At 55.0% G+C, this 23,464-nt stretch overlaps 9 protein-coding genes across 9 annotated transcripts; 5 read left to right on the top strand and 4 right to left on the bottom strand.

Annotated features, from left to right (window-relative positions):
* Positions 1-84: 84 nt before the first annotated feature.
* On the bottom strand, positions 85-3,315 carry L969DRAFT_454701 (uncharacterized protein). Its single transcript, XM_014712637.1, has 9 exons — positions 2,923-3,315; positions 2,816-2,867; positions 2,334-2,762; positions 1,350-2,280; positions 1,041-1,301; positions 819-994; positions 544-767; positions 451-491; positions 85-390 (listed from the first exon to the last, which is right to left on the bottom strand). Exons 1-9 carry the CDS (start codon positions 3,222-3,224, stop codon positions 332-334), a joined length of 2,475 nt encoding a protein of 824 aa, XP_014568123.1. The 5' UTR covers positions 3,225-3,315; the 3' UTR covers positions 85-331.
* Positions 3,316-3,363: 48 nt separating this feature from the next.
* L969DRAFT_82242 (uncharacterized protein) lies at positions 3,364-3,853 on the top strand (the record flags this gene model as incomplete). Its single annotated transcript, XM_014712638.1, has 2 exons — positions 3,364-3,419; positions 3,535-3,853. 2 exons carry the CDS (start codon positions 3,364-3,366, stop codon positions 3,851-3,853), a joined length of 375 nt encoding a protein of 124 aa, XP_014568124.1.
* Positions 3,854-3,949: 96 nt separating this feature from the next.
* L969DRAFT_49031 (uncharacterized protein) lies at positions 3,950-5,563 on the bottom strand (the record flags this gene model as incomplete). Its single annotated transcript, XM_014712639.1, has 2 exons — positions 3,950-4,705; positions 4,757-5,563. 2 exons carry the CDS (start codon positions 5,561-5,563, stop codon positions 3,950-3,952), a joined length of 1,563 nt encoding a protein of 520 aa, XP_014568125.1.
* Positions 5,449-9,315, top strand: L969DRAFT_87499 (uncharacterized protein). Its single transcript, XM_014712640.1, has 3 exons — positions 5,449-5,719; positions 5,769-7,745; positions 7,797-9,315. Exons 2-3 carry the CDS (start codon positions 5,808-5,810, stop codon positions 9,225-9,227), a joined length of 3,369 nt encoding a protein of 1,122 aa, XP_014568126.1. The 5' UTR covers positions 5,449-5,719; positions 5,769-5,807; the 3' UTR covers positions 9,228-9,315.
* Positions 9,178-9,926, top strand: L969DRAFT_87500 (uncharacterized protein). The gene is made up of 2 exons (XM_014712641.1): positions 9,178-9,850; positions 9,900-9,926. The coding sequence occupies exon 1, from the start codon at positions 9,456-9,458 to the stop codon at positions 9,699-9,701; it is 246 nt and encodes an 81-aa protein (XP_014568127.1). The 5' UTR covers positions 9,178-9,455; the 3' UTR covers positions 9,702-9,850; positions 9,900-9,926.
* L969DRAFT_94605 (uncharacterized protein) lies at positions 9,856-14,799 on the top strand (the record flags this gene model as incomplete). Its single annotated transcript, XM_014712642.1, has 9 exons — positions 9,856-10,480; positions 10,529-12,784; positions 12,841-13,668; positions 13,718-13,877; positions 13,929-14,130; positions 14,177-14,266; positions 14,314-14,501; positions 14,602-14,734; positions 14,791-14,799. The coding sequence occupies 9 exons, from the start codon at positions 9,856-9,858 to the stop codon at positions 14,797-14,799; spliced, it is 4,491 nt and encodes a 1,496-aa protein (XP_014568128.1).
* A 274-nt stretch (positions 14,800-15,073) lies between these two features.
* L969DRAFT_94606 (uncharacterized protein) lies at positions 15,074-16,334 on the bottom strand (the record flags this gene model as incomplete). Its single annotated transcript, XM_014712643.1, has 4 exons — positions 15,074-15,135; positions 15,239-15,824; positions 15,871-15,960; positions 16,068-16,334. The coding sequence occupies 4 exons, from the start codon at positions 16,332-16,334 to the stop codon at positions 15,074-15,076; spliced, it is 1,005 nt and encodes a 334-aa protein (XP_014568129.1).
* Positions 16,335-16,637: 303 nt separating this feature from the next.
* On the top strand, positions 16,638-19,625 carry L969DRAFT_94607 (uncharacterized protein; the record flags this gene model as incomplete). The annotated part of the gene is made up of 12 exons (XM_014712644.1): positions 16,638-16,718; positions 16,772-16,867; positions 16,915-16,995; positions 17,044-17,163; positions 17,215-17,358; positions 17,410-18,222; positions 18,269-18,387; positions 18,448-18,589; positions 18,637-19,098; positions 19,146-19,286; positions 19,339-19,530; positions 19,587-19,625. 12 exons carry the CDS (start codon positions 16,638-16,640, stop codon positions 19,623-19,625), a joined length of 2,430 nt encoding a protein of 809 aa, XP_014568130.1.
* Positions 19,626-19,693: 68 nt separating this feature from the next.
* L969DRAFT_48622 (uncharacterized protein) lies at positions 19,694-23,398 on the bottom strand (the record flags this gene model as incomplete). The annotated part of the gene is made up of 7 exons (XM_014712645.1): positions 19,694-21,569; positions 21,626-21,820; positions 21,895-22,078; positions 22,171-22,447; positions 22,503-22,703; positions 22,766-23,166; positions 23,230-23,398. 7 exons carry the CDS (start codon positions 23,396-23,398, stop codon positions 19,694-19,696), a joined length of 3,303 nt encoding a protein of 1,100 aa, XP_014568131.1.
* Between the last annotated feature and the right edge of the window lie 66 nt (positions 23,399-23,464).

Consider the following 23,464-nt stretch of genomic DNA (forward strand, 5'->3'; position numbering starts at 1 on the left):
TCCTGTTCGCTCGAGCAGGAGACGTACCAACGAGGTGGACGTATCAAGTGCGTGCGTGTTTCGCGTAACGTCTCAGGAGATCGATAGATACTCTCGAGTGCTTCAGGTACTTTATGGAGTAGGCGAGAGGTCAAGTTCGCCAAGTCTACTTGTGAGTTGGGTCAGGCGCCGCTTTTCTTACCTAGCTGGCTTCGATTTCGGCCGGCAGCCTAGTTCATCCGCAAAGAATCGCCCTATGGATCTACACCCCGCACTCCAAAATCGGATTTTTCCGCGTGTACATTTGTCCGGGGCAAAGCCACCGATCGCGCGACTAGGTCACGAGGTTGTCCTACAAGTGGGCCTCGACTGCCGCGGGCTGATGGATCTGAGAAGCCAAAGTCAATACTCCTGGAACGAGAAGCAGTGTCAGCCCAGGGTCTCTATGCATTGTGTAAGACTCAGACTCACTTGAGCTGACTGTCGCACTGTCGCGTCGATTCTTGCCCTCTCTGTCCCCGGATTTGTGTCAGCCGCGCGCGCGGGGGTTGAACCGGAACTAACCTGCGGAAGCTTCCGAGCCTTTCCAGGAATGACCAAAGTTTACCTTCGGCGCGAATGACGCCGGCCTCGTCTCTACGGGGCGTCCATTCAGGATGCAGGGCCATCATTGCGACTGATTTGGCGTTCTTGCTCCGCCTGGCTATGATGATGCCCATCTCGTGATACCGCTGGAAAGCGTTCGACATTGTCGCCTGGTTGACAGCCTCGAGATACGACACATCGCCCTGGCGCAGCAATCAGTCAGCCAGTGTAAGAACGTCAGACGATGTACATACCTGTGCATGCAAGGTCTTGCCATAGACCTGGGCACGCTTGTGAAACTCGCGCTCGGGCAGCCAGAGAATATCGTCTTCCAAGCCGCTGCCATTCTTAAGCGGCGTGAGACCAAAGAGACTGACAGCGGCGAGCCAGTATGTCTCTATAAATGGCCAGATCAGGAAGCAGTAGAAGTCTGCAAGCTTGTGAGCTGAAGCGCAGGTGTCACAAAGGGGACTCGCCAAAGTTCTCGCGGCCTCTGGCGCGCTCTGCAGGTGAAAGGCCGATCATGTCATCCTCGACGAGAATGACCTGATCCGTCTGCAAATGCTCGATTGTGTTCTCTGCATTCTGCACCATACCTTCAGTGCCATAGACGAACTCGTTTTTGAGCGTTTGCGAGAGGAAGCCGAGCTCGGCTAAGAGGAAATTATATTCCATTCGTTGACCAGGTACGGCACCACCAGCTTTGACTTTGGTATAGAGCGTTGCAGATAGCAGCGCTTCACCCACGCATCAGCTCAGTAGCGACCATCGGTCGATCGGCTTACCTTCGGAGACAAAGATGTGGATAACTTGGTTTCGATGGAATGAGAGGTCGAAGCGCTTGAGTGGATAGACAGTGGGTTCCATGAGATCATGATAGACGCCGATAAGATCTTTCAATGCTTCTAGTGCGCGATCGACGACTTCCTCCGTCGTCATTCCGCCAAACTCTGCCACCCGTCCACCGCGAGAGATGATCTTCTCTCGCAGCGTATCGACTCGCCTGACCAGCTCGTTACGTCCCACACCACGTCCGCGTAGGGTGAGAATGACGGTCCCGACGAGTGCAGCAGGCATGATGACAGAGACTTTATTGATGTCCGACAGGACTTGGTATCCGAGCGCCTTGAGTAGCATGACTTTGTGCTCATTGTTATTCGCCGGATCGAATGCAACGCGATCCTGGCGCAGACGTTTGCGACTCACGACCTGATCTTCGATGAAGCCCTTGAGTGAGTACGGTTTCTGGAACCGCACATCGATTCTGCCCATCTTGAGCTGCAGGACACGCGTGTTGGCAATGAGACCCCAGATAGATTCCTTTTCCTTTGGATTGCCCAGGAGCTCGTTGACGTACGAGTCTGTCTCGATGACTTTATCATACTGTACACTGATCGGACAGATCATGACATCTGCTGTCCTGCCAGTCTGAACGGCCTCTAAAACATATTTGAGGATGCCGAGTTTCGGTGGCAGTAGTTTGCCCGTCCGTGAGCGTGTACCCTCGATGAAACATTCGAGATTGTGTCCTGTCGATAGTAATTGTTCGATGTATTCGCGAATGACGACAGGATAGAGTGCATCGTCACCGAAACTTCGTCTGATGTAGAATGCACCGCACTTCTGCAGCATCGGACCAACGACAGGCATGTCCAGGTTCTCGCCCGCCACAATATGCGGTATAGAGATGCCCAAGCGATAACACAAGAATGACACCTGCGCTCAAGCTCGTCAGCTCACATCACATCGGTCGTACAGACAGGACGTGCAGTCAGGTAATCGATATGCGATTTGTGGCAGGGCAGCATGAGCAGCGATATCTTCTTCTCTGCAGCTTCTTGCGCAACTTGTCGAAACACTGTGAACTCGTCCAAGCTGATGTGTATGCCCTGGTGATACATCCTGACGAGGATGTTGTTGACCGTCGCGCCAAAGAACTTGAAGAACTGAACGCTGTCCAAGCGAGCAATCATCTTGCGAGCAGTCTCGGTCGCGACGTCAAAAAGCTGCTGCTCGAGCTCATTGATCTTTTGTGCACGTTGTGTCCGGGGCAAGTCAAGCTGATCGAGCCGTTGTTGTGCGAGCTGCTTGATGCGCGACCTCACGGCTGCGCTGTTGAGCACACGTGCAGTGACATCTGCCGTGTAGCCTTCATAGAGAACTCTCGAGCCGACATAGTGCTCGTAACTTCGCCAACCCTACGCGACCTTTACTCGTCAGTCTAGCTTTGAATCCACAGCATGAGACTGACGGTGCCCTGCGCATATGCGCCTAGCTGTCGCATAAATTCATAAGGATTCTCCCTGCGTATACCGACTTAGCCAGCTGGCCAGACGGGTACTTCGAGGTCAAACGCGCCTAATGTGGGCCTGGTGGTGCTGCACAAGATTGCGGGCTTCTCGCGAAGCTTGGGCTCCGTTCGGCGTAATTGCAGGAGAAGATGTGGAGCCAGCTTGACTGATCGAGCTCGCGGCTGAGCTTGAGGATGGCGCAGAACTATATGAGCCCGCAGACTGTCTCGAGCGAGCTTTGATCATCATCGGCATCGTCCACGGTCCCGCTGTCGTGCTGATCACCGTGTCGATGCTGGTATCGGGCGGACGTGCACCCTCATCGTCTAGCAAGGCCAGGGTAGCTTCCGCTGAAGATTTGCCAGACATTGTGAGAACGGAGCCGGTGCCTAGCTTACGTCGGCGTACGACGGCGACTGTGCGGGGAGCGCGTCAACTGTAATCGGAGCATACGAGCGGCCGTGGCTGCGTCATACCGTCAGACTTTGCTAGCTTCACTTCACGCAAAATGGGTTCAAAGGGCGAGCGTCTTGCCACTGGCACTCAGGCGTATGCTAACGGCTTGTGAGGGCTGCAGGAAAATCATTCGAGAGCGAGTTGTTCGTCGCAGCAGAGCGAGCACGACTGACCGTGTCGGGTTTGCAGCTCACATGAACGATGGCGACCAGACGAATTACAGCAAAGCAGAGCTAGCTGCTCGCGAGCCAGAACGTCACGATGTTGGCAAAACGGGCTCTCACAACCCACAAGACGCCAAGGATGAGCGAAGCATCGCCAATCGACTCAGTGCGGCCAATACGCAAAACGATGACGGCGACGCTGGCCCCAAGCAACCTCCTACCAAGGCTGCCTTAGACGTGAGCATCCTCTCGCACTGCTGCGCCGGTCGCTCACAGCGTATGCAGCACGGCAACAAGCCGTCAAAGGGCGCCATCATTGATGAGCAGATCGAGGCCGAGGAGCAGGCCGAGCTCGCAAAGAAGGGTATCAAGCCATAGATGCTGCAATGAACATGACAGATACATGAATTTATTGCAATGCACGCAAGTCACAAATGATGAGCACTCCTACAAAACATATTCATCAAACTGTCATCAGGCTTCAACAATTGACGTAGCCGAGCTTGCGACGCCAGTACTTTTGATCGTGCTGGGACTCTGGCTCATGTTTGCGCTACTCTGATTGAGAGCCGCAAGCTCGATCGACGGCCGAGGACTGCAAGAGGCCGTAATAGGTTGTCTTGTTAAATATGAGATGATCCTTTCTCGTTTCTTTCTAAAGACGACCAAACGGTCCTCAAAAGCTTTAGATGCCGACTCAAGCGATAAGCCGCGCAATTCTGGCATCACTGCCCATGCGATGACAGTCGCTAGCAACGTGCAAGCGGCGAAGAACCAATAAGGTCCCGAGCGTGAAGCTGCAAGAAACTGTGGCGTGATGAGTGCCACGCCAAAATTGACGAGCTGATTGGCAGCCTGTGCCATCGAGGTGGCTGCTGCCCGTGTGCGAGCTGGCTGGATCTCGCTCGAGTAGATCTTGATGGAGACTGCCCATGTCGATGCGAATGTCGCAGTGAAGCATATGATGAGGGCGACGATAGTCCAGAGCGCCGCTTTGCTGTCCGTTCGACTGGAATAGAGAGCGCCTATGAGGGCCATCTCTAGCGTTATCAGAGATCCTCCGGCGAGAATGAGCGTCCGACGGCCAATGCGGTCCATAAACGCCTGTGCGATGATGGACATGACGAGATTGACGGCAGCAGTGGCCCCACCCGCCAGCACAGATGCAGTCGGCCCGGTGAGTCCTGCATTCCTGAAGAGCAAGGGGCTGAAGTAGAGCACAGCATCGATCTGCAGGATCGCGTGAGCCTTGCATGTACGCTTTGCCGTGGAGGAACGTACGCCTGAAAGCTGTTGCGCAGCCATGAGGCCGACCCCGAGTGCGAGTGGCCCCCGAGCGCCGGGCACAAAGAGTTCCCTGAGGCTCGCGCTACCTTTGTGACTTGCAGAGGCACTGGCGGCCATTATCTCTGCCTTTTCTGCCTCCGCTGAGGGTAGGTCATAGTGCAGCCAATCCAGTACGGCCGAAGCCTCTTCCTTGCGTCCTTTGTCGTTTAGCCAACGAGGTGAATAGGGAATAAAGGGTGAGCCTATACAGAGCGCTAGCGATAATAAAATCTGAAGCGCAAAGGGCAGCCGCCAAGAGAGCGAGGCTATCTTGCCCGTGAAGCGAATCGATCCAAAGGCTGTCAGATAGCCGACTAAGACGCCGACGACGATCTGAAGCTGGACAATAGCTGCCACTCGACCTCTGATCGAGGTCGGGCTGATTTCGAGTGCGTATACGGTCAACGAGCTCAGGAAGAGCCCTTCACCTGCGCCTGCCAGGATCCTCCCGGCGATGAAAGCGGCTAGGTTGGGTCCGGCGCATTGCATGGCATTTCCGAGTGCAAATACACCTGCACCCAAGCTGATGGTTTTCTTGCGTGAGATACGGTCAGAGATAGGTCCGGAGAGCCCGGCGAACAAGCTTGCTGGTAGGAGGATTGACGCGACGACGAAGCCTTGCAAGAACGGCGAGAGTGTCCCGAAGTGGTCGATGAAGTCCGGCATGAGCGTGATTGCACCGATACAGCCCGTATCGAGCCCAAAAGTCATGCCGCCGATAGACACAAAGGTAGCGAGCGCCCAAACTCTTTTGCCAATCATGGCGGATGAGGCGCGCGTCGTTGTAGCGTGGGCGTCGGTCTCGAATGAGCTGATCTGACTCCTGCAGCTTATACCTATCAGCAGCAGAGGTCCTGCTAGCTGGGATCGTCGCCTGTTCGCCCACCCGCTGTGGTCGTCTGTGAACGCCAAGTCAAGTTGAGTCAGCGCTCGATCAGCTCGTGTGCCCCCCTAACGACCACAGCAGCAAGACGTGGATTGCGGCTCGGTCTCTGTCACTGCAGCGATGCTTTGGCTTTGGCTGGCCTTGCTGATCTCCTCGGCAGGCTCGCCAGCCTTTGCGAAGCCCATCTCGCTTTCGTACAGCTCCTGCTTGTCAAGCTCGAGCAGTGCACCGCTTGCAAATCAGCTCGTCTTTTCTCGCATCGTCGGTCAGCTCGACTCTGGACAGACAGAAGCCGGTGTGGCCGGCAACAACGTAGGAGAATCAGTGCTCCGCTTGGTCGCATTTGGCGATGTCGAAGTACAAGGGTCAGGCTTCAGCAACTCGACCAATTATCTCGCCACCTTGCTGGTCGACTCGAGAGTACTCACCTTTACGGCTTTCCAGAATCAATCTGCGCTATGTCAATCGATACGTAATCCTACGTTTGGCGCAGGAACAGGCTCGGGATGTCCTTATGGGCCAGGCTCGATCGCCTTGGGCGTCCGAGTGCCGCTCGCACACGAATACAGCCTTACCACCGTGCAAACTCGCTTGACCGTACTCGACACTGCCACACCACCTGCTGAGCTTGCTTGTCTTGACATCTCAGCGACGCCGTACTATCCCGATACATGGGAATACGCCCTCGTGCTGTGGTTCACCGCGGGACTCGCCATCGCGTACGCTGTCTTGACATGGACAGCCCGGCTCTGGGCCAGCTGGCAGAGTACGCTGCTCGACAGAGAAGCGCTCCTCGCCACTTCGCTCTCTGCCCGTCTCAGTCCCGAAAGCTGGCGAGAACGATGGGGCCCTATTTTTTGGCGCACGGCGGCAGGCAGTGAGCTCCAAGCAAGCACTGCGCTCGTTCGCCTCGTCACGCCCTGCGCTCGCGATATCGTCTGGCTCACTCAGTGGCTCATTGCAATTGGCATGGTCGCCGTGCAATGGCCGCAGTTTGCGTATCCCATCTTTGCGAAAGCGGCCTGGTCTATGCTCGTCTTCAATACAACAATCACGCAAGGCTCAGATACTGAGGGCAAGTTCTTCGATCCTTTGTCAAGTGATTACGTAGACGCACGCCTCTTCACTTCTCAGGTCGCTGAGCCTGCTTCGCCACTCTACCTTGATACTGCTCTGCCAAACGTGCTCCTCAATCTCAACAATAGCAAGAGAGGCATCGAGAGTGTCGCTGCAAGCATTGGCGTCAGACCACAGGACATGTTCGGTTCAGTCGGTGTACTCTTCCTTGCCCTCATTGCGGCCGTGCTCCTGCTGTCCGGTCTTGGCTTGCTGTTCGATCAAGCTACATTTGATCTTTTCCTGCCCGCTCTGTCGCGGCGTCCTTTCAGGAAGACTCAAGCAAGGCAGCCGATACGTAGCGTAACAGGCGCAACCAATGCTTCCCAGTCTGTCCTGGGCGACAAAGAAGACATGCGATCGGAGACCCCCATGGCTGCTCAGCCCCTGATTGACACTGGCTATCAGAGCTCGACGCATCATCTCTCGTACGGCAGTGGACCTCATGCAGGCCCAAAGCGACCAGACACGCCCAATGGAATCGACAGCTGGTGGACTAGTCAGGATACGCGCAAGAGCAGGACTGTCGCAATCAATCGTCACTCTCGACTGGCGTTCGGGAACTGTCTGCGCATCCTGCTGCTCTTTCACTTCCCGATGACGTTGCTAGCAGTCTACCAGCTCACCCTGGCCAAGACGACTGCCTCGATCGCATCTGTCGCAATGGCTGCGCTCAGCCTTGCTTTCGTCTCGCTGGCTTGGCCGATTGCTGTCCTCGCGAGAATTCATCGCAAGCCATCCAGCAAACTTCGGGACAATATACCCACCATACTTGCTTACGGTCCTGCTTACAACGTCTTCGGCGAAGGCAGCTATAGCTTCATGTCGGTTCGCTTGATTGGGAACCTCATTCTTGGTGCTGTCATCGGAGGCGCCCAGTCATCGGGCATGGCTCAGGCGGTCGTCATATTAGTTGTCGAGATAGCAGATACACTCATCACTGTACGTATCTACTGTGTTCGGGGGACATACCGGGGCTGACCATCGCCGCAGAGCTTGTGGCTCCCATGGGGTGATGGCGCGGCGATGGGTCTTTTGTCGTTCATCTTCTCGGTAGCACGCATCATAACGGCCATCATGCTCGTCGTGCTCAGTCCTACCGTCAACGTCGGCATCGCAGCGGCAGGCTGGGTCGCCTATGCCGCGCTTGTGATCATCGCCGGGATGTTTGTGATTCTCTTTCTCATGTTCATCGTCAAGCTGGTCGAATTCGGTGTCCGCGCGACCGGGCCCGTGCCCTTTGAAGAGGCTAAACACGGTCGCGGTGCGGGTTTGCGAGGTGCTTTACAGCGATGGGAGCGCGGTGGTCGCGGTCAGACCTTGCGCAGCGATAGACGGCGTCAGCAGGTCATTGCAGCTCGCCAACATCAAAGTCGCAACTCGAGAGGCTCATCTGCTTTGCATCTCATCGCGCCACCTCGTACGGATGGACGACCGCAGTCGATGCAGACTATTTCCGACATGACCACCTACTCTGGCTTCCAAGGGGTACCGCTATCTCCGGCAAGTAATATGCGCGCGATGTCTGGTACAGACTCGTATCGGAATTCGTCTGGCTGGCCAGAATACGATCCGCGACGAAGCTATTTCATGCCTGAGCCCGAGCCACACCAGCAGGGGACTGGTTTCGCAGTCGTAAGAGGAGGAAGAGCATCCGATCAGGCACCGTACACTGTCGCAGGTGGACCGCCACCGCATTCGGCCGCATCTAGCTCAACACAACGTCCCCTGGCGAGCGATGATAGACCGATGAGCACTGCGGATTTCTACAGACGATCGGACTATTTCGGGCAAGGTCACGTCAATCCCAGCGTATCTCACCAAGGTCCAGAATCAAGTGGGTTGCATTCCAACGCTACCGTCATGGCGCCGCCACGACCGCCTAACTTCCTGTCGAATTCGTACTACGCGGCGCCGGCAGGTACCGAGCGGCTTCCCGTGCCGCAGCGCAAGAAGAAAGGCCTCTTGCAACGAATGCAGCGCAGACGGCCAGGCGAGTCTGACGAGTCGTCTGACGATGAGGACGACTCCCCTCGTTCGCGCTGGCTTACAGGACTCTTCGGCCGCAAGTCTCGCAGAGGTGTGCTTTTTGATGACGACGCAGAGATGGACGACGGTGCTTCGAGCAGCGCTAACAAGGCCTCCTTTAGCGTCGTGCGACAGCCTCGTCCAACGGCACCGCAGCGACAATCTGTCGTGCCCGAGATCGACAGCGCGCCTTCCCCTAGTGCGGAAACAGCGCCCGAAGGTGCCGAAGACCTCGAAGTGTTGCATGACTATCCTGCGCAGTTCAGACGATCCCTGCCACCTGGCGCAGCTGCTGGTCGTGCGACGCCGAGAGATGACGAATCTGAAGATTGGCATGATGCCCCAACACCATCTGTCGAATCTTTTCATGAAGCTGCCTCGACTGTAGGCCATTAGACGATATAACGAATTTGCCAATTGTTGTTTGTTTCGGGCAAGCTTGGCATTGCACCCTGTAAATACGACCAACTATCCAGATCATATTGCCGAAAACCGTCGGTGTAGCGGCACAGAGGATGCTTTGCGGTGAGACACACCTCCTGCATCCATTGTGCGAACCATCGTTGCAGGCCTCAGAGTGTCGGAGATTGATCGCGACAACGAGACGTCTTGCAGCAGCTTGCTATGTCCAAATTGTTTCTTGTCCATCATTTGACGCGTTGTGCGCTGTGGACCTTGCTGTGTTCCCTTGACGCATACGACATTGTACGTAGAGCCATTGTGTCGATCGACCTATATGAGACGTCGCAGCTGAACTTCAGTGCGGTGATGCACCGTACAATGCAAGGCTGTCTCGTCGAATTCGTTCAGCTTGCACATTGTTGCGCGGCTGATCTGTCAGAGGGTGCGGATGAGCTGACAAGCTGCTGAAGACCGATATGACGCTGGGACGCTTGAGGAGATGCACGGAGAAGCCAGAGGCAATGTGACGCCTGAAGGGAAACCTTGCAAGGCTGCAAAGTCGCGACGGAAGCGACGTCGACGAAGGCTCGAGCTTGAGAGCTCTGAGCGGCGTGCTGCTGCGATGGCCAGGCTCAGTGAAGCCTACGTCTGCTTTGCGAACCTCACAAGATCGATCGTCGAGCATGCTGTCCCGACGGAGCAAGCTGCCAGAGCAGATCCATCCACGGCAAGGCGGCACGCACGAGACGATGATCTAGCCAGCCATGCGCTCTCCACTACGTCTCTCTCGCTCCCCGGCACCCTCGGCGTCATTCTTGCCAGGGTCACAGATAGCGGACACACGCTCGAGCTCAGGTGGATCGCCGAGCTTGCCGCGAGCGGACAGGAAGAGCAGACATCCCCCATGCCAACTGTTCGACTCTTTTTCGCCGACGCTATCGTGCCTTCTGTCATCCTGACGGCGCTCGAAGGAGATGATCATACAGGACTCGAGCTCCATGTGCTATCCGAACAGGGCAGTCTCCACACGCTCACCTTCAATACGCTCGAGACGCTCTTTTTCGAGTTGCAAAGTGGAGGAGCGAGCAACAGTCAGCCTACTTGGTCACGGGAGTATCTCTCGCACTGTCTCGCTAGCGAACAGACGGGCAGGATGCCTGTGCTCTGTCATGCCGTCCAAGGATCAGATCAAATCATCGTCAGTTGCGACGACGCGACGCTTTGGCTACTTGAAAGACAAGATGACGGTACGTCCTTGCGCATCTCGTCCCTGCACTGCTGATATCTTTCGCTAGGCTGGACCGAGACGGAGCTCAAGCCAGCCTCTACAGGCTCTTCGTTCAGGATGCGGTCCCTCCTGCCTAGTCTGTCAGCGCGTTCGATTGTATCGCTCTCTCCGTCCGATATGCCTACTTTCACGCTAGCCATGACGTCTCAACGCGGCAACGGGCTCTTGGGCTCGCTCTTCACTGTCACCCGTGACAAGAAGCTCAGGATCTATTCGCTCTCGACAAACCAATGCGTCACCGTTCTTGCGCTGCCAGAATCTTCGTCAACTGCGACTACGAGCAGAGCGCTAATTCGACCGGTAGCACAATCGAGAGATAGCAAGATAGCACTCTGGCCGGCAACGACGCGAGTCCTGATCAAGTCTGCTGCTGCAAATGCGTCAGAGGGAGACTATTCGCATTATCTGGTCTGCTACATACCAGGCCCTCACAACGGCTTCTTCGTCGTCTACGGCTGCACGGTCAGAGCGCAAGATGGCGAGCTTGATACGCTCGTGCCACTCGCGTACAGAGATGCCAACATGCCCGAAGGAGCTCGCCTTGTCGATTTTCTGCCTGTGTACTCACAGCCTATCCTGGCCGGTGCTGAAGAAGAAAAGAAGTGGACGCTATGGACGCTATGGTCCGATGCCGGTATGCGCTCGTTCCGCTCTTGCTCCCTATTCGACGAGGACGAACAAGAGATGGAAGAAGTTGGCTTCACTTCACTGCGTGCCAATCGGACGACTTGGACAGACGTACTGGGCTCACATCGCTCACGACGCTCGGCGGCAACGTTTGAGTCTCTTCTGATCGATACTCCCTTATCTGTGGCAGAGCTGTTTACAGAGTATATCTTCTATCCCGGCCGATTTGCTTTATCGAGCATACACTTTGCCCTTAGCAGAATAGGGCACGAGGGTGATCGAGGGCTCTACGAATCACCGCTCGAACACGCATTAGCAGAAGTCGGCGCCAAGGTTTTCCTCGACCACGATCCGCAGACAGGCCTGCCCATGTACGAAGAATATCAGACCTTGCTCAAACGAGAATGGCTGCAATTCTATTCGCTCGTCAATCAAGCAGAAACCAGCGGCGAGACACCGCTTGCATTGCTGTACGATGAGACCACATCTACATTGGCAAGTTTGTCACGAGATGGTCTAGCTCTACCGTTCGAGACGGATGTCTTCGCACTCGCTCAGTTACCGCCAGCACAACTCGAATCGACCCAACAGATCTCGCCTGCTGCTACAAAATGCCTCGGTTCAGACGATAGGCTGCCTGAACTCCGTCAAGACATTTTGGAGATCATACAGACTCTTGGGGCAGCTCGTTCTGCTCTCTCCGGCATCGATGTCAGCGAGCTCGAACAAGACCTGGTTGCTCTAGCGAGGACACCGAGGTCTTTTAGTGTCGATCAGATCGTGTCCGACTTTTATGCCCGTCATATTCTAGATCGACCAGCAGTCGACGAGGCTTTGGCAGACTGTGCTGTCTCGGCTTTTGCGCACCACGAAGCTATCAAGCTCCTTCTCGAAGCGGCAGCCCACCTTGAGGTTGGCCTGCAATTGAGCGAGGACAGGCTACCAGGAACCCTGTTTCAGACTTGGTTCGGTGCAGCAGCGGCGCACCAGATTGTTCACGGTCGCTTTCAGTTTGTCTGCTTACTTTTCGTTTTGCTGGCCAAGTATCAGCATGCGCTCGATGTGCAAGAGGAAGATCTATCGATGGCTGAAGATGATCGACCTCAGCCGAGCGATCTGCAGCGACTTGCAAGCCTTCAGCTAAGCGCGCTTCGCAGTCTAAGATACCTCAGCCTGTTCCGCTTTCTGGCATCGCAGCCAGCTCCGCTTACGGCGATATCGTCACAAGATTCTGAAACAGATTTACAAAAGCGGATGACTCATCTGAATGTGACTTTGGCGAACCCCGACGAGGAGGGCAGCACCAGTGGATCAATGTTGCACTATCTGTTCACGCATGTGGCTCAGCTTCGCATCGAACCAGCCCTTGCGCCTGCTCGTGCGCTTTCACAAGGCGTACTCTCAAGCTTGGCATTGCTGTTTGCGCCAACGCAAGATAGCGCAACAATCAATGGCGTCTCCGTCGCACTTCTGGCTAGCTTCTTGGTCAAATGCGATTGTGCAGAGATAGCGCTGCGTCTGTTGGACGGCTTCGCAAAGGATGCCGCTATCGCATACGTGGCTGCCTCTGCAAATTTGCAGCTCGGACACGCCAAGGCAGCTCTTGACGACTTTGAGGCAGCAGCTTCAGGTATAGGTACGACACCATATGCGAGTACACTTCGTCGAGTGCTGATCCGTTCAGTTTGACAGGTCAAGATGAGGAGCTCTCTGGTGTGCTGCCGACCGATTTGCCCTTAGACCTACCGCATTACTTGCAGCACGTGATGGACGTGATGCAGCAAGCTGGTAGTACACAAGGCACCCTTTCTATCGCCTCGCGACTTGTCGAGACCCTCGAGCCTTCTGAGCCAGAACTTGTTGACACGACTTTGTCTTCAGGCGCTTGGCTCTCACTTTTCCGCAGCGCGCTTGCGCTTACCAAGTATGATCGCGCATATTCGGCTATTATGGCCATGCCTCATCGCGACCTCCAACAAGACTGTCTGCGCCTCTTCGTGACCGCAATAGTAGACGAAGGCGATGTGGATCTCTTGATAGGCTACTCGTTCGGCCAGCTTCAAGCCGCTGTCAGCGAATTTCTCGACTTTCGTGCGAGGAATTCCGACCCTCGAGGAACGCCGAATCACTATCAGGTCTTGTCAGTTTGGCATCTCGCCCGAGGCGACTACAGGAGTGCAGGACAAGTAATGTATCAGCAAGCGCGCAGGATGGCCGAATCGGCTGCGCGGTCACACGCTCATTCCTTTGCTGACGAGGCCGCTCGACAATGCGAGGCTTACCTGGCAGCCATCAATTTGCTTAGCCTCGTGCCAAAGTCGCAAGCGTGGATCAGCTTACGGGTCGAGTCTAGCGCATCCGCGGGGCTCCGCAAGCGTCGACGCATTCAGTACTTTAGTCCTTCCAGCGAATCGTCTTCGGATCTAGACGTCATCGAGCTTGGTGATATCCGCAAGGAGTATATTGTGCTCCTCGCGCGTCTTCAGCTCCATGTTGCCTACCCCGAACTTATCCATACTGGTGCGTACATCGATCGTAGGTTTGCGTTGCTGATTCATACCTGAAGCAGTCAACGTCGAGGGCTCTAGCATCGTTGCGTTGTTTTCGCAGTCTCGTCTCTTCGATCAAGCTTTGGCGCACGCAGAACAACTTGGTGTCGACATGTCGAATGTCTTCGCTCATCTAGCGCTTCAATGCGTCATGCTTTCAGAAGCAGAAACTAATCATGAGTGCGTTCTCTTGCTTTTCAAAGGTGCTTGGGCTAATCATACATCTGACAGCCCGGTCGAATCTGCCTGGGTTGATCTCGATGATGCTGCGGTTACATGGGAAGGGTCGCACGGGCTGCGTGCCTGGCGATTGCTCGAGCTGCACCTAGAAAGACATGATTCCAACGGGCGATACCGTCAGGTCGTGCTAGACAAGATACTGAGCGAAGATGCCGACGCACGCATACCCAGCTGGCTCATCGCCTACTTTGTGGTGCGTACGTCTCGCTGCGTTTAGAGCCACGCTCATTTCCCATCAGGCCCGCGACCCGGCCCATCTCATCAGAGCTTACCTTCGGCATAACGTCGTGCGAGCGCCACTGCAGCTAGCGCTGGCTCACATACGAAAGGCAAGCGGCTTTTAAATTCACTGGTCTGCGCTGACAATCCGTTGTAGATCAACGAGGACGCAGTACATCCGACCCGTCAATTCGCGAATGCGGTCATCTCGTACAATGCTGTCGAAGAGCTCCTCAGCGTCGATTCGGATGATGAAGACATCAAAACTTTGCAAGATGCATTGCGTACTGCTCTCGAACAGAGATGCCGCATGATCTTGAAGAAGGACGAAAGCATGCAGACCCAGTCAGCTCTTCTCGAGCGCGATTCAGCGCGGAGGAAGCTGTCGACTGCCTTTGCCTGACGCTGGTCCGCCTTTGCCGGACGTAGGACCGCCGTTACCAAGAGCAGCTGAATTGATCGGTCCAGCGGGACAATATTGGCTCGACGATAGCTCGCAGCCGATGGGCGAGGCTCTATTGATGATGTTGCCTCCGTCATCAACGAGGATGCCACCCGCTCCGCAAAAATCGCTGCACGTGCGTGTCAATCAATGCACAAGCATTTGCGTCTGGCTTGCCTGAACGCCACGCAGGCCTTATAACTACTGGGCGCGTTGGTCAAGCTGTAGCTGGCGTAGCAAACGCTAGCGTATTCATACGGGCTGGTACGTATCAGCATCAGATAACACGTGTTGCGATGCCGTACCAATTGCTCGTCTGAGACTCAAGGCTGCGCAAGGGTCAGCTGGAATCACAGGACCAAAGAAGAGACCCACAAGACAGGTACCTCAGCTTTGACAAGACAGGCGCTAGCGAGCAAAGCAAGCAGGAACTCTCCAAACATATTCACCCCAAGATGCACGATCTGTATCTTATCTAAATGGCGTATAGCAACGAGGCTATACACTTGTTGTCGATCGTCATGGCAAAGCCTGTGACTGTTGTCACACACTTCATTGATAGGGCAACAGATGGTATGCATGACGATTGCAACCACAACGGTGCCCTAGGAACCTCTGTGCCATAGACTCGAGCCCGGACCGCGATTTCTCAGACTGGGCATAAGTGACGACAGACTGCTCGTCGATCGTGTGCGGGTGCGTAGCAGACGATGTCTCTTGGAGCGGCCGCTCTGAGTTGTGGCTGCAGATGTAGACGAGGCCAGCGTCTCTGTGTCTCGCGTGAGTATGGACGAGTCAGAGGTTGATAGCGAAGTGGGTATGGATCGCGAGATCGTAAAGCTGGATCGCTTGATCTCATGCTGATTGTCGAATTCGGCCAAGAGGGGACGCGTCGATGTATCGCGGTAGACAGATATCGAATCTTGCGTGCCCGAGCCGAAGCTGCTCGGTGTGATGAGACTTAAGCCGTTCAGCAAACTATCGTGTAGCGAGGTTGTCGAACCGGCATAGATTGCAATGGGCATGCTGGTATCGAGACCTCTTGCTTTTGCCGCGGCGCTGACGGCGGTCGTCTTGCGTACTTGCTGCTGAACGTCGAACACATCGCGCACAGTTTCCACGAATGCAGCGTGGGTCGTAAAGGAGAAGGCATAGTCGATGGCAGCCCAGCCGAGATCATTCTTGATAGCGGTCGATGCGCCTTGCTCGATGAGACATTTGACAGCCTGCAAACGTTGTCAGCTCTCGACAGACACTATTCAGTTGACATGCAAGGACGTTGCCCCAGCCACTGGCAAGGTGAAGCGGTGTATTGCCGCTGAGATCCGGCAAATCCACTTCCGCGCCTCGTTGCACGAGAAGCTGTATACACAGTCAGCTTGGAGTGGAATGCGATGTGGGCTGCGCGCTTGTACAAGTTCGGCATTTCCAGAGTGACATGCCAAATGCAGGGGCGTGGCACCTTCAACATTGCCCCAATTAATGGCATCGGGGTATCTGGAACAGCAAAGGTCAAGGCAGTCGTAACTGCCTCTCTGAACGGCAGCATGTAGGATAGTCTCGCTCTTCTCGTCCTGGTGTGCTTGCACGCCGAGGCAGCCATGATCGAGCAGCTGCTCTAGTAGGGCGAGCTCATCCGTCGCTGCCGCTTGCAGCGCGACTGTCCATGCTGTCATCTGATCGATAGTCGCGAGCAAAGAGACGTTCCGCAGGAGGATATGCTTGATACGACTCATATTGGACCGCTGGATGGCATTGCGTAGCTTGCTCTCGTCTGTCGGTGCCATCACATTGCAGCTTGTCGTGGGGTGCTGGGCTCGTTGTTGAATCACGTTGACGGGCGACTTGCGCACAGACCGCTTGACGAGCTCGAGGTCTGAGCAAGAGGAGCGAGATTGCCGGTAAGTGCTTGCGGAGAGAGGGCTATCTGGCACGCTGTCGGCCTGCAGAGTGTTCAACGTCCTCAAGGTCTTTGACGCGACACGCTGTCGTCGTCGTTCGCCGTCGTCATCAGGCTCAGTCAGCAGTCAGGCAGCTGCATGAGCACGCTCCTCGGGCCTCGCAAGGCGTCTCGACGACCACGCTATGACGACGCACAGATTGAAGCTCAGCTCGAGTCGGCAAGCAGCACGTGTTGACTGCTAGGGATCTCGCTAATTTGGACGGATTGCAGCTCTACTTGCTCTCGGATCTCGGCCTATCACTCAAGCACGACAGCACAGAGCAGATTGCGCCTATCTTGCGGAACATACAGGCATCCGGTCAGCAGGTGCAGCGCTTTGCTAAGAGCTAGAACCGCGCTGACACGGCGCGTAGGATGCTTTCGCACGCCATCTGGACGACTTTGTGAGGTCCAAGGAGGCAGAGATAGAGTCTGTCTGCAAGGACAACTATCAGGCAAGCTCATCGTGACTGGCAAGTGAAGCTTCGCTGACGATATTGCAGGACTTTGTGTCGTCAACTGAAAAGCTCCTCAAAATCCGTCAAGGCACCGTCAACCTGAAGCACCGCATTGTCGAACTGGACGAGGACATACAGAGCAAAGGTGGCGATCTTGCTGCCAGAGTGAGTATCGTGGCAGTGTCGCACACGCCGCATGGCTAACAGCGAGGTCAGAAACGCGACTTGCTAGAATCGAGACGCGTTGGTGCCAACATCGACGAAGCGATAGAAACGCTCCAGGCGTGTCTGCGTGTCTTCGATCTCTTCAGCAAAGTCAGTGAACTCATCGCTAACAGGCGATACTTTGCTGCTCTGAGAGTCAGTCGCTCGTTCATTTCAGGGTCGCACGCTGACAGTCACTGAACTCAGGCTATCGAAGATCTGGAGAGCGTGCATCTGAAGCCACTCATGCACCTCCCATTCGCAGCGCATATGCTCTCAATCCTTCCGACAACTCGACAGGCGATCCGCGAAGCAGTCACGAAGGAGATCAAAGCATGGCTTTTCGAAGCGCGTGAGAGGAGCCAGCATGTGGGCAAACTGGCCTTTGCAGCCGTGGAGCAACGCAACAAGCGCTGGAAAGCAAAGAAGCTCAAGGAAGACACTGGCATAGCCCTCTTGCCTCTCGCAAGACTCAACGGACCTGTTGAGCTCGGCCTCAAGGAGAGGCATGATAAGGATATCCTCGAACAAGGCGATACCGAGTTTGACTTCCGGCCGCTTTATCAATCGATCCATATCTACGATACCCTCGATGCGCGCGAAGAGTTGCAATACAGCTACCAAGAGGATCGACGGGCGCAAGCCAATTTGATCCTGTCCCAGTGTAATTTCCTTACACCTTTTACCCTTGAAGGCCTCACTACCTTGCTCGAGAACATCGTCGGCTTCTTCACCATCGAACACTACGTTCTCAAGTCCACAGGCACTTTCAGGCTCGAGCAAGATGTGGACGAGCTCTGGGAAATGGTATCGCAACGCACGGTCACACTCATTACAGACGCACTCGCAAAATGCAGTCAGCCCGAAATGCACTTGGACAGCAAGCAGGTCATACTGGGCTTTGTACAATCACTTGAAGGCTACGGATACAACGTCGAGCCTCTGCTTGCGCTGCTTTCGAGCCTCTTCGACAACTATGTCACTCTGCTGACCCAGAAGCTTGGGCGCGATTTCGAGAATGTGAGCTCTTTCTATTCACTAGTGATTGCTACTGACGTCAGGATAGATGATTGCCGAGGACAATTTTCAGTCGATGGTAGTGGAGACAAGCGAGCAGCTCGACAAAGTCGCAAGCGTCTGTTGGCTGCCGCTACAAGGCGAATGGTCTGAAGCTGTCTTGCGAAGGTTCGAGCACCGTGGCAGTCAGACGGTATTGCCGTGCTAACAGGCGCATGATCGTTTCAGTCACGGCTTTCCGCTCGGGTTGCCTTTCTCGCCTACGTATCCGCTGGCATGCATCGATATACGCAATTACATCGATCAGTACTATCAATTCGTCGATGGTTTTGCGCAGCATCGCCGCGACGTGGATGATCGTCTGAGAATGGTGTGTCTTCCCATGCTGTCCATAGGCTCGACTGATATTTGTTGAAGGCATTGGACACCTTCATTCGCGATCGTCTCAATCCGACCATTGCAAAATATGCCAACCCGTCACTCAACCTGTCGCAACTTTCACAAATCGTCGTCAACCTTTGCTTCTTCCAGATAGCTTGCTCCGAGATAGAGAAATTACTCGGTTCATTGAGACTTCTCACAAAGACTGCAATCGTTCATCTGACTGCGCCAGAAGCTGTCGCAAAGACGCTCGATACGACCCGGCTCCAGACAGTACGATCTGTCACTGGCAAGCTTGACAGCTTCTTCTTGGATGCGCGCTACGACTGGACGCTCGAACAACTCACCCCTAGACTGCAAATGCGACCGAGCAATTATCTTTTGGAGCTGGTCGACTACCTGACGCTCGTTATGGACTCGATGCTGATACAGATGCCAATCGAAGTCCGCAACGACGTATACTTGGGCGTACTAGCTCACTGTGCAGACGAATTGATGGTATGTGTGCCATGCTTTTGCGCAGCCTTCGCTGAACGATCGAACAGAATTTGCTCATAGATGAAGAGCCTCGAAGGATCAGCGAGGCCGGATTTGCAACTTTTGCAAATGATATTAAGCATCTCGTGCAACACGTCAGCTCGAGCGATTGCGATGGCGCTGAGGAAGAGCTTTCCGAGCTGTCTCAAGTGAGGGCCTATCTGCAGATTCATGGACCCACGCTGAACCGCCGTCACCCAGATTGTCTCGCTCGTACAAAGCAACTCGCCGCAAGACTACCTAGACCCGGATCTGCACGAGATGGCGTTCGCCAGCATCACGCCAAGTCACCTCAACACAGTCCTTGTCAAACTATTGACACATCTCAATAGCCTTTCTGGCGCGCTCAACTCTAATCTCCCTCCTCAATTAGCAAAGCGCAAGCGTAACTACGTGCGTTGCTTGCCATATGTCCGCAACGCTTCACTTATTGATGCACGTCCGCGTAGGAAGAGCTCCTCAAAGCCTTGTCTGCATCGAAACAATAAATCGTGTAATGTTGTACAGTACATCCGTCTTCCTGTTGTTGTTGTCACATCTTATCCAGGCCAGCTTACTACATGATGGCCTTCATCTTGCCCTTTGCCGACGCGCTCTTCTTAAGACTGCCACCGCGCAGCGGAATGACAGGCGCATCCACGGACGAGCTCTTCGACACCATTGAGAGGTTCGAAGTGACCTTGCGGAGATTCGAGTGCGTTTTCAGTCCTGATGCTGGCCGGGAAGGTGATTTGCCACTGGAGCCAGACAAGGGTCTGTCATCAAGACCACTGCGCGTAGATGATGCAAGACTGTTTGGCGATCGTCGTCCACCCCAGAAGCTGAGCATGTGTGTCTTTCCCGATGTCAAGGAAGCGCGAGACTCTGGCCTGAGTGATGAGGTAGCGCCAGACGAAGTGCTCTGACGCGGTGCGAGCTCCTTCCCTTCACGCTGAAGAACGTCGAGATAATCGTCCCAGTCTTGGAATGTAGTATCCTTTGCTTTTTGTTGCTTCATTGCGCTTCCTCGCAAGCCAGCAATGGACGAAACGCGAGGCAGAACTCTAGGTGGCATGGTGGTGGTTGTCGTTGATGTCTGCTGCTGCTGATGTGTGCTCTGCCTTTTAGCAGAGTCTGATGAGCGTGATGAGGTGGCAGATGAGAGTGCGGATGAGATGGTAGACAAGGATTCTCTACGGGTCTGGTTGTTGTACTTTGCCAGTGGACTGCTGTAGTGATCGCCCGCATCGTCATGAGATGCTGTACTCGAGGGCGAGGTGTGGTTGGTAGAGAGAGAGAGATCGGACCACCTGAATGAAGACGACATGGAGGATGATAGAGCGATGCTGGATCGAGCGGATGCCAGCTGTTTGCTCGCCGAGGACGTCTGAGAATCTGTTCGGCGAAGTGGAGTACTGGGTGGCTGTTCTTCCGTCGCTTTGAGTGCAAAGACCGGCGAGGGATCAGTAGGCGACATGCTCTTGCCCAACTCGAGAGCGCGTTGCAATATATCTGATATGCTGAGCATGCTCGGTCGAGATACCTTTGCCCGTTCGTGTGCTCTCTCTTCGACATGCAGTGCATCATCCTCGTAAGCATCGAGCGGAATCGAGCCGGATACGAATGACGCGGGTTCCTCTTCGCTGACGGATGGCAAGGTCGAGAAGGAGATAAAATTGTCATCCGGTTGCCTGGTAGGGTTGACGAGAAAGCGGGTAGGTAGATGAGAGCGCGAGATGGAGCCAGAGGACCATCTGACAGATTCGGTGGGTTCTCCTTCGTCATCTTCATCCTCATCGCCAACCTCTGTGCGCCAACGGGTGATGGGTGCTTCTAGCGCGTGCCATTGGGCTTGCTGGCCTTCTTCGTCTGGATTCTGCTCTTCGTGCTCATTATCATCACCTTCGTCATCATTGACTGCTAGACCAGTTTGAGTCTCCTGGAAGTCTTCATCGTCTGTCGAACTGGAAGTGTCATCGTCTGCGTCGAAATTGATAGGCATTGGCTCGGGCGACTCTATCCGCTTTGGCGGATCGGGAAAGCTCATGGTATCGAGAGGCAAAGGCGAAGGGACGCCAGAAGATTGTCGTGTGCGAGGCGTGCGAGGCGTGCCAATAGCCAGCAAAGGCATTGCATTGTAATGTGCGAATGAAGAGGTCGAGGCTGAGCCGTCTAGTGGTCTTATGGAGGGTTCTAGCGATAGACCGGGCTGTAATGAAGTAGAGAACGGCCGTCGTCCTCGCTCTGATGTGTCGGTTGTGTTGATGGCGGCGTAAGTCGAGTAGAGCGCTTCTACATCGAGTGCGTCGAGGGGCTGCGCAGAGCTAGAAGCTTGCCGCCTGCCATGACGAGGCGAGATGGGGGATGCGCCGAGCTGTTCCTTCGTCGGACTGAGCTGGTGCTTGTAGCTCAGCACCTTTGCCTTGTTCGTGAACGTTTCCCGTCCCAATAATCTGGCGCAGACCCATGGCATCAGCTCAGATACGCCAACGGCTACGTTATCGCGCACTGTGGCACGACGGGGGACTCCATGAGCGTGCTTGACTGATGAGCCGACCTGGAAGTAGGCGTCTTGGGCGTCGTAGGTATCTCTCCGTCGTTCCAAGGCGGTAGATCGGCATAGCCAGAGGACCACTCGTGCGGTGAGAGGTAGCCGTTCTGCGCAAAAGAGCGAGTGCCCGACAGGCCGCGTTGCCTCGAAGGACTGTGTCCAAAGTCACTCCAAGCGTGTATCTCTGTCATCCTGGCCGTCTAGAGAGAGCCAACAAGGCGACGAACTGCCTCTTCCCGTGCTGGCAGGCCACGCTCGCAGGCACAAACCTTGTCTCGCCACTCGTTCCTCCGTGGCGACAGGCTCGTGCAGGCTTGACAAGTGCCGTCTCGTGCGCGTGTGTGTGTGTGGGCTGGATACGATAGGAGAGCGAGGTGATGAGCCAGGATCGCTGCTGCTCGAGTCGAATGGCTGGCAAAGGGGAGCGTGTTAGCAGCTGCTGATGTAGATCACTTGGGCTGAGCTTAGTTCAAATTCGACGCGTGTCACTCAAAAAAATCGACGCGTTTTATCGTGCTTTTGCTCAAAGACATGCGGGATGCATTCAGAGAATAAGTCCAAAGAGCAAAAAGCCTTTATTCGAGAGCGTTGGCACCCGTGACGATATCGACGAGATCTGTGAGCAAGAAGGATGAGCTCGAGACAGGCTGGAGTGGGTGCGAGAGACTGACCGTTGGTGATGACGGATTGACGCATTCTGTTGAATTGCATCTGGAGCTTGCCTATCATCTCTGTTGCGTTCTTGGAAGCATTGTCCATAGCGTTCCTTCTCGCAGTGATCTGAGAAGCTCGACCGGTGAGCTCTTGTTGACAGAACACAGACGCGGAGACGCACCTCTGCAGCGTGTCCTTCGACGAGGGCTTGGTAGACTGCGTTGGCGAGTGCAAAGGAAGCGAGATCGTTCTGCATACCCTCGTCTTCGATCTCGTAGGCTGCAAATTTGGGCGAAGCGGCGAGTGTCTCTGCGTTGTAGACCTCGATGATGTCTGATTCGTAGGCGATGGCAGACACAAACTTGTTGTAGATCAGATTGACCTGCGCGCACCGTCGACTTGTCAGCATTGCACGTCAGATGCTAAGGTGATGGAGGAGCGTACCTTTTCGTATTCGACCTTGGAGTCTTCAATGAGGGCGACGATAGAGGTGGCATCCGAGAAAGTCGGGATCGTCTTTCCGATCTGGTTGAACGTGATGACGAGGTTCTGGGGGTAAGCTCGGACGATCTGTGCCTTTGGCTTGTCTCCCAAGATGACGACGTTGGCCTCTCCCTCGCTCCCGTCGGCTTGGATCTCCTTCTTGGCTCGCTTGGAGACTGAAGAGTGGATACCTCCGCAGAGACCTCTATCGGAAGAGACGACGATCCAGAGCGTCTTGAGCTTCTTGTCCGTCTTGGCTTCCGCTTCGTCGAACAGGACGGCATTGGCCGCTCCGTAGCCTTTGGCGGTCTTCATGGCGTTGGTCGCCTTGTTCAACCTCGTCGTTGCAATCATCTTCATCGCTGTCGTTTGACAACGGCCCTAGTCAGCAGGGGCATGACGGATCCCTCGAGCGTGCCACTGACACTTTGTGATCTTTTCGATGTTGCGGACCGACTTGAGTCGTCCCTCGAGCTCACGAAGCGTAGCAGCAGGGACGGGTGTCGAGCTGAAATGACGGGCTTGTACTGCCGCATTGAGCTGCTTCAGGCCCGTTCGTGAGCTCATACGCCCACTGGCCATCGACAACGCCATCTTGCTCGTCTCTCAGACAGACTCGCACTCCACAAGGCCTGCTGGCTTGTCGAGCTTGCTGTTCGG

This window comes from Mixia osmundae (genome assembly GCF_000708205.1).
Source record: "Mixia osmundae IAM 14324 unplaced genomic scaffold scaffold_5, whole genome shotgun sequence".
In the NCBI taxonomy this organism is placed as follows: Eukaryota; Fungi; Basidiomycota; class Mixiomycetes; order Mixiales; family Mixiaceae; genus Mixia; species Mixia osmundae.

Coding starts and splice junctions, on each gene's coding strand:
- L969DRAFT_454701 (XM_014712637.1), bottom strand. CDS start 3,224: ATGTCTGGCAAATCTTCAGCGGAAGCTACCCTGGCCTTGCTAGACGAT. Junction 2,868..2,922: donor CACCACCAGGCCCACATTAG/GCGCGTTTGACC, acceptor CGGTATACGCAG/GGAGAATCCTTATGAATTTA. Junction 2,763..2,815: donor GCGCATATGCGCAGGGCACC/GTCAGTCTCATG, acceptor AAGGTCGCGTAG/GGTTGGCGAAGTTACGAGCA.
- L969DRAFT_87499 (XM_014712640.1), top strand. CDS start 5,808: ATGCTTTGGCTTTGGCTGGCCTTGCTGATCTCCTCGGCAGGCTCGCCA. Junction 7,746..7,796: donor TAGCAGATACACTCATCACT/GTACGTATCTAC, acceptor CCATCGCCGCAG/AGCTTGTGGCTCCCATGGGG.
- L969DRAFT_87500 (XM_014712641.1), top strand. CDS start 9,456: ATGTCCAAATTGTTTCTTGTCCATCATTTGACGCGTTGTGCGCTGTGG.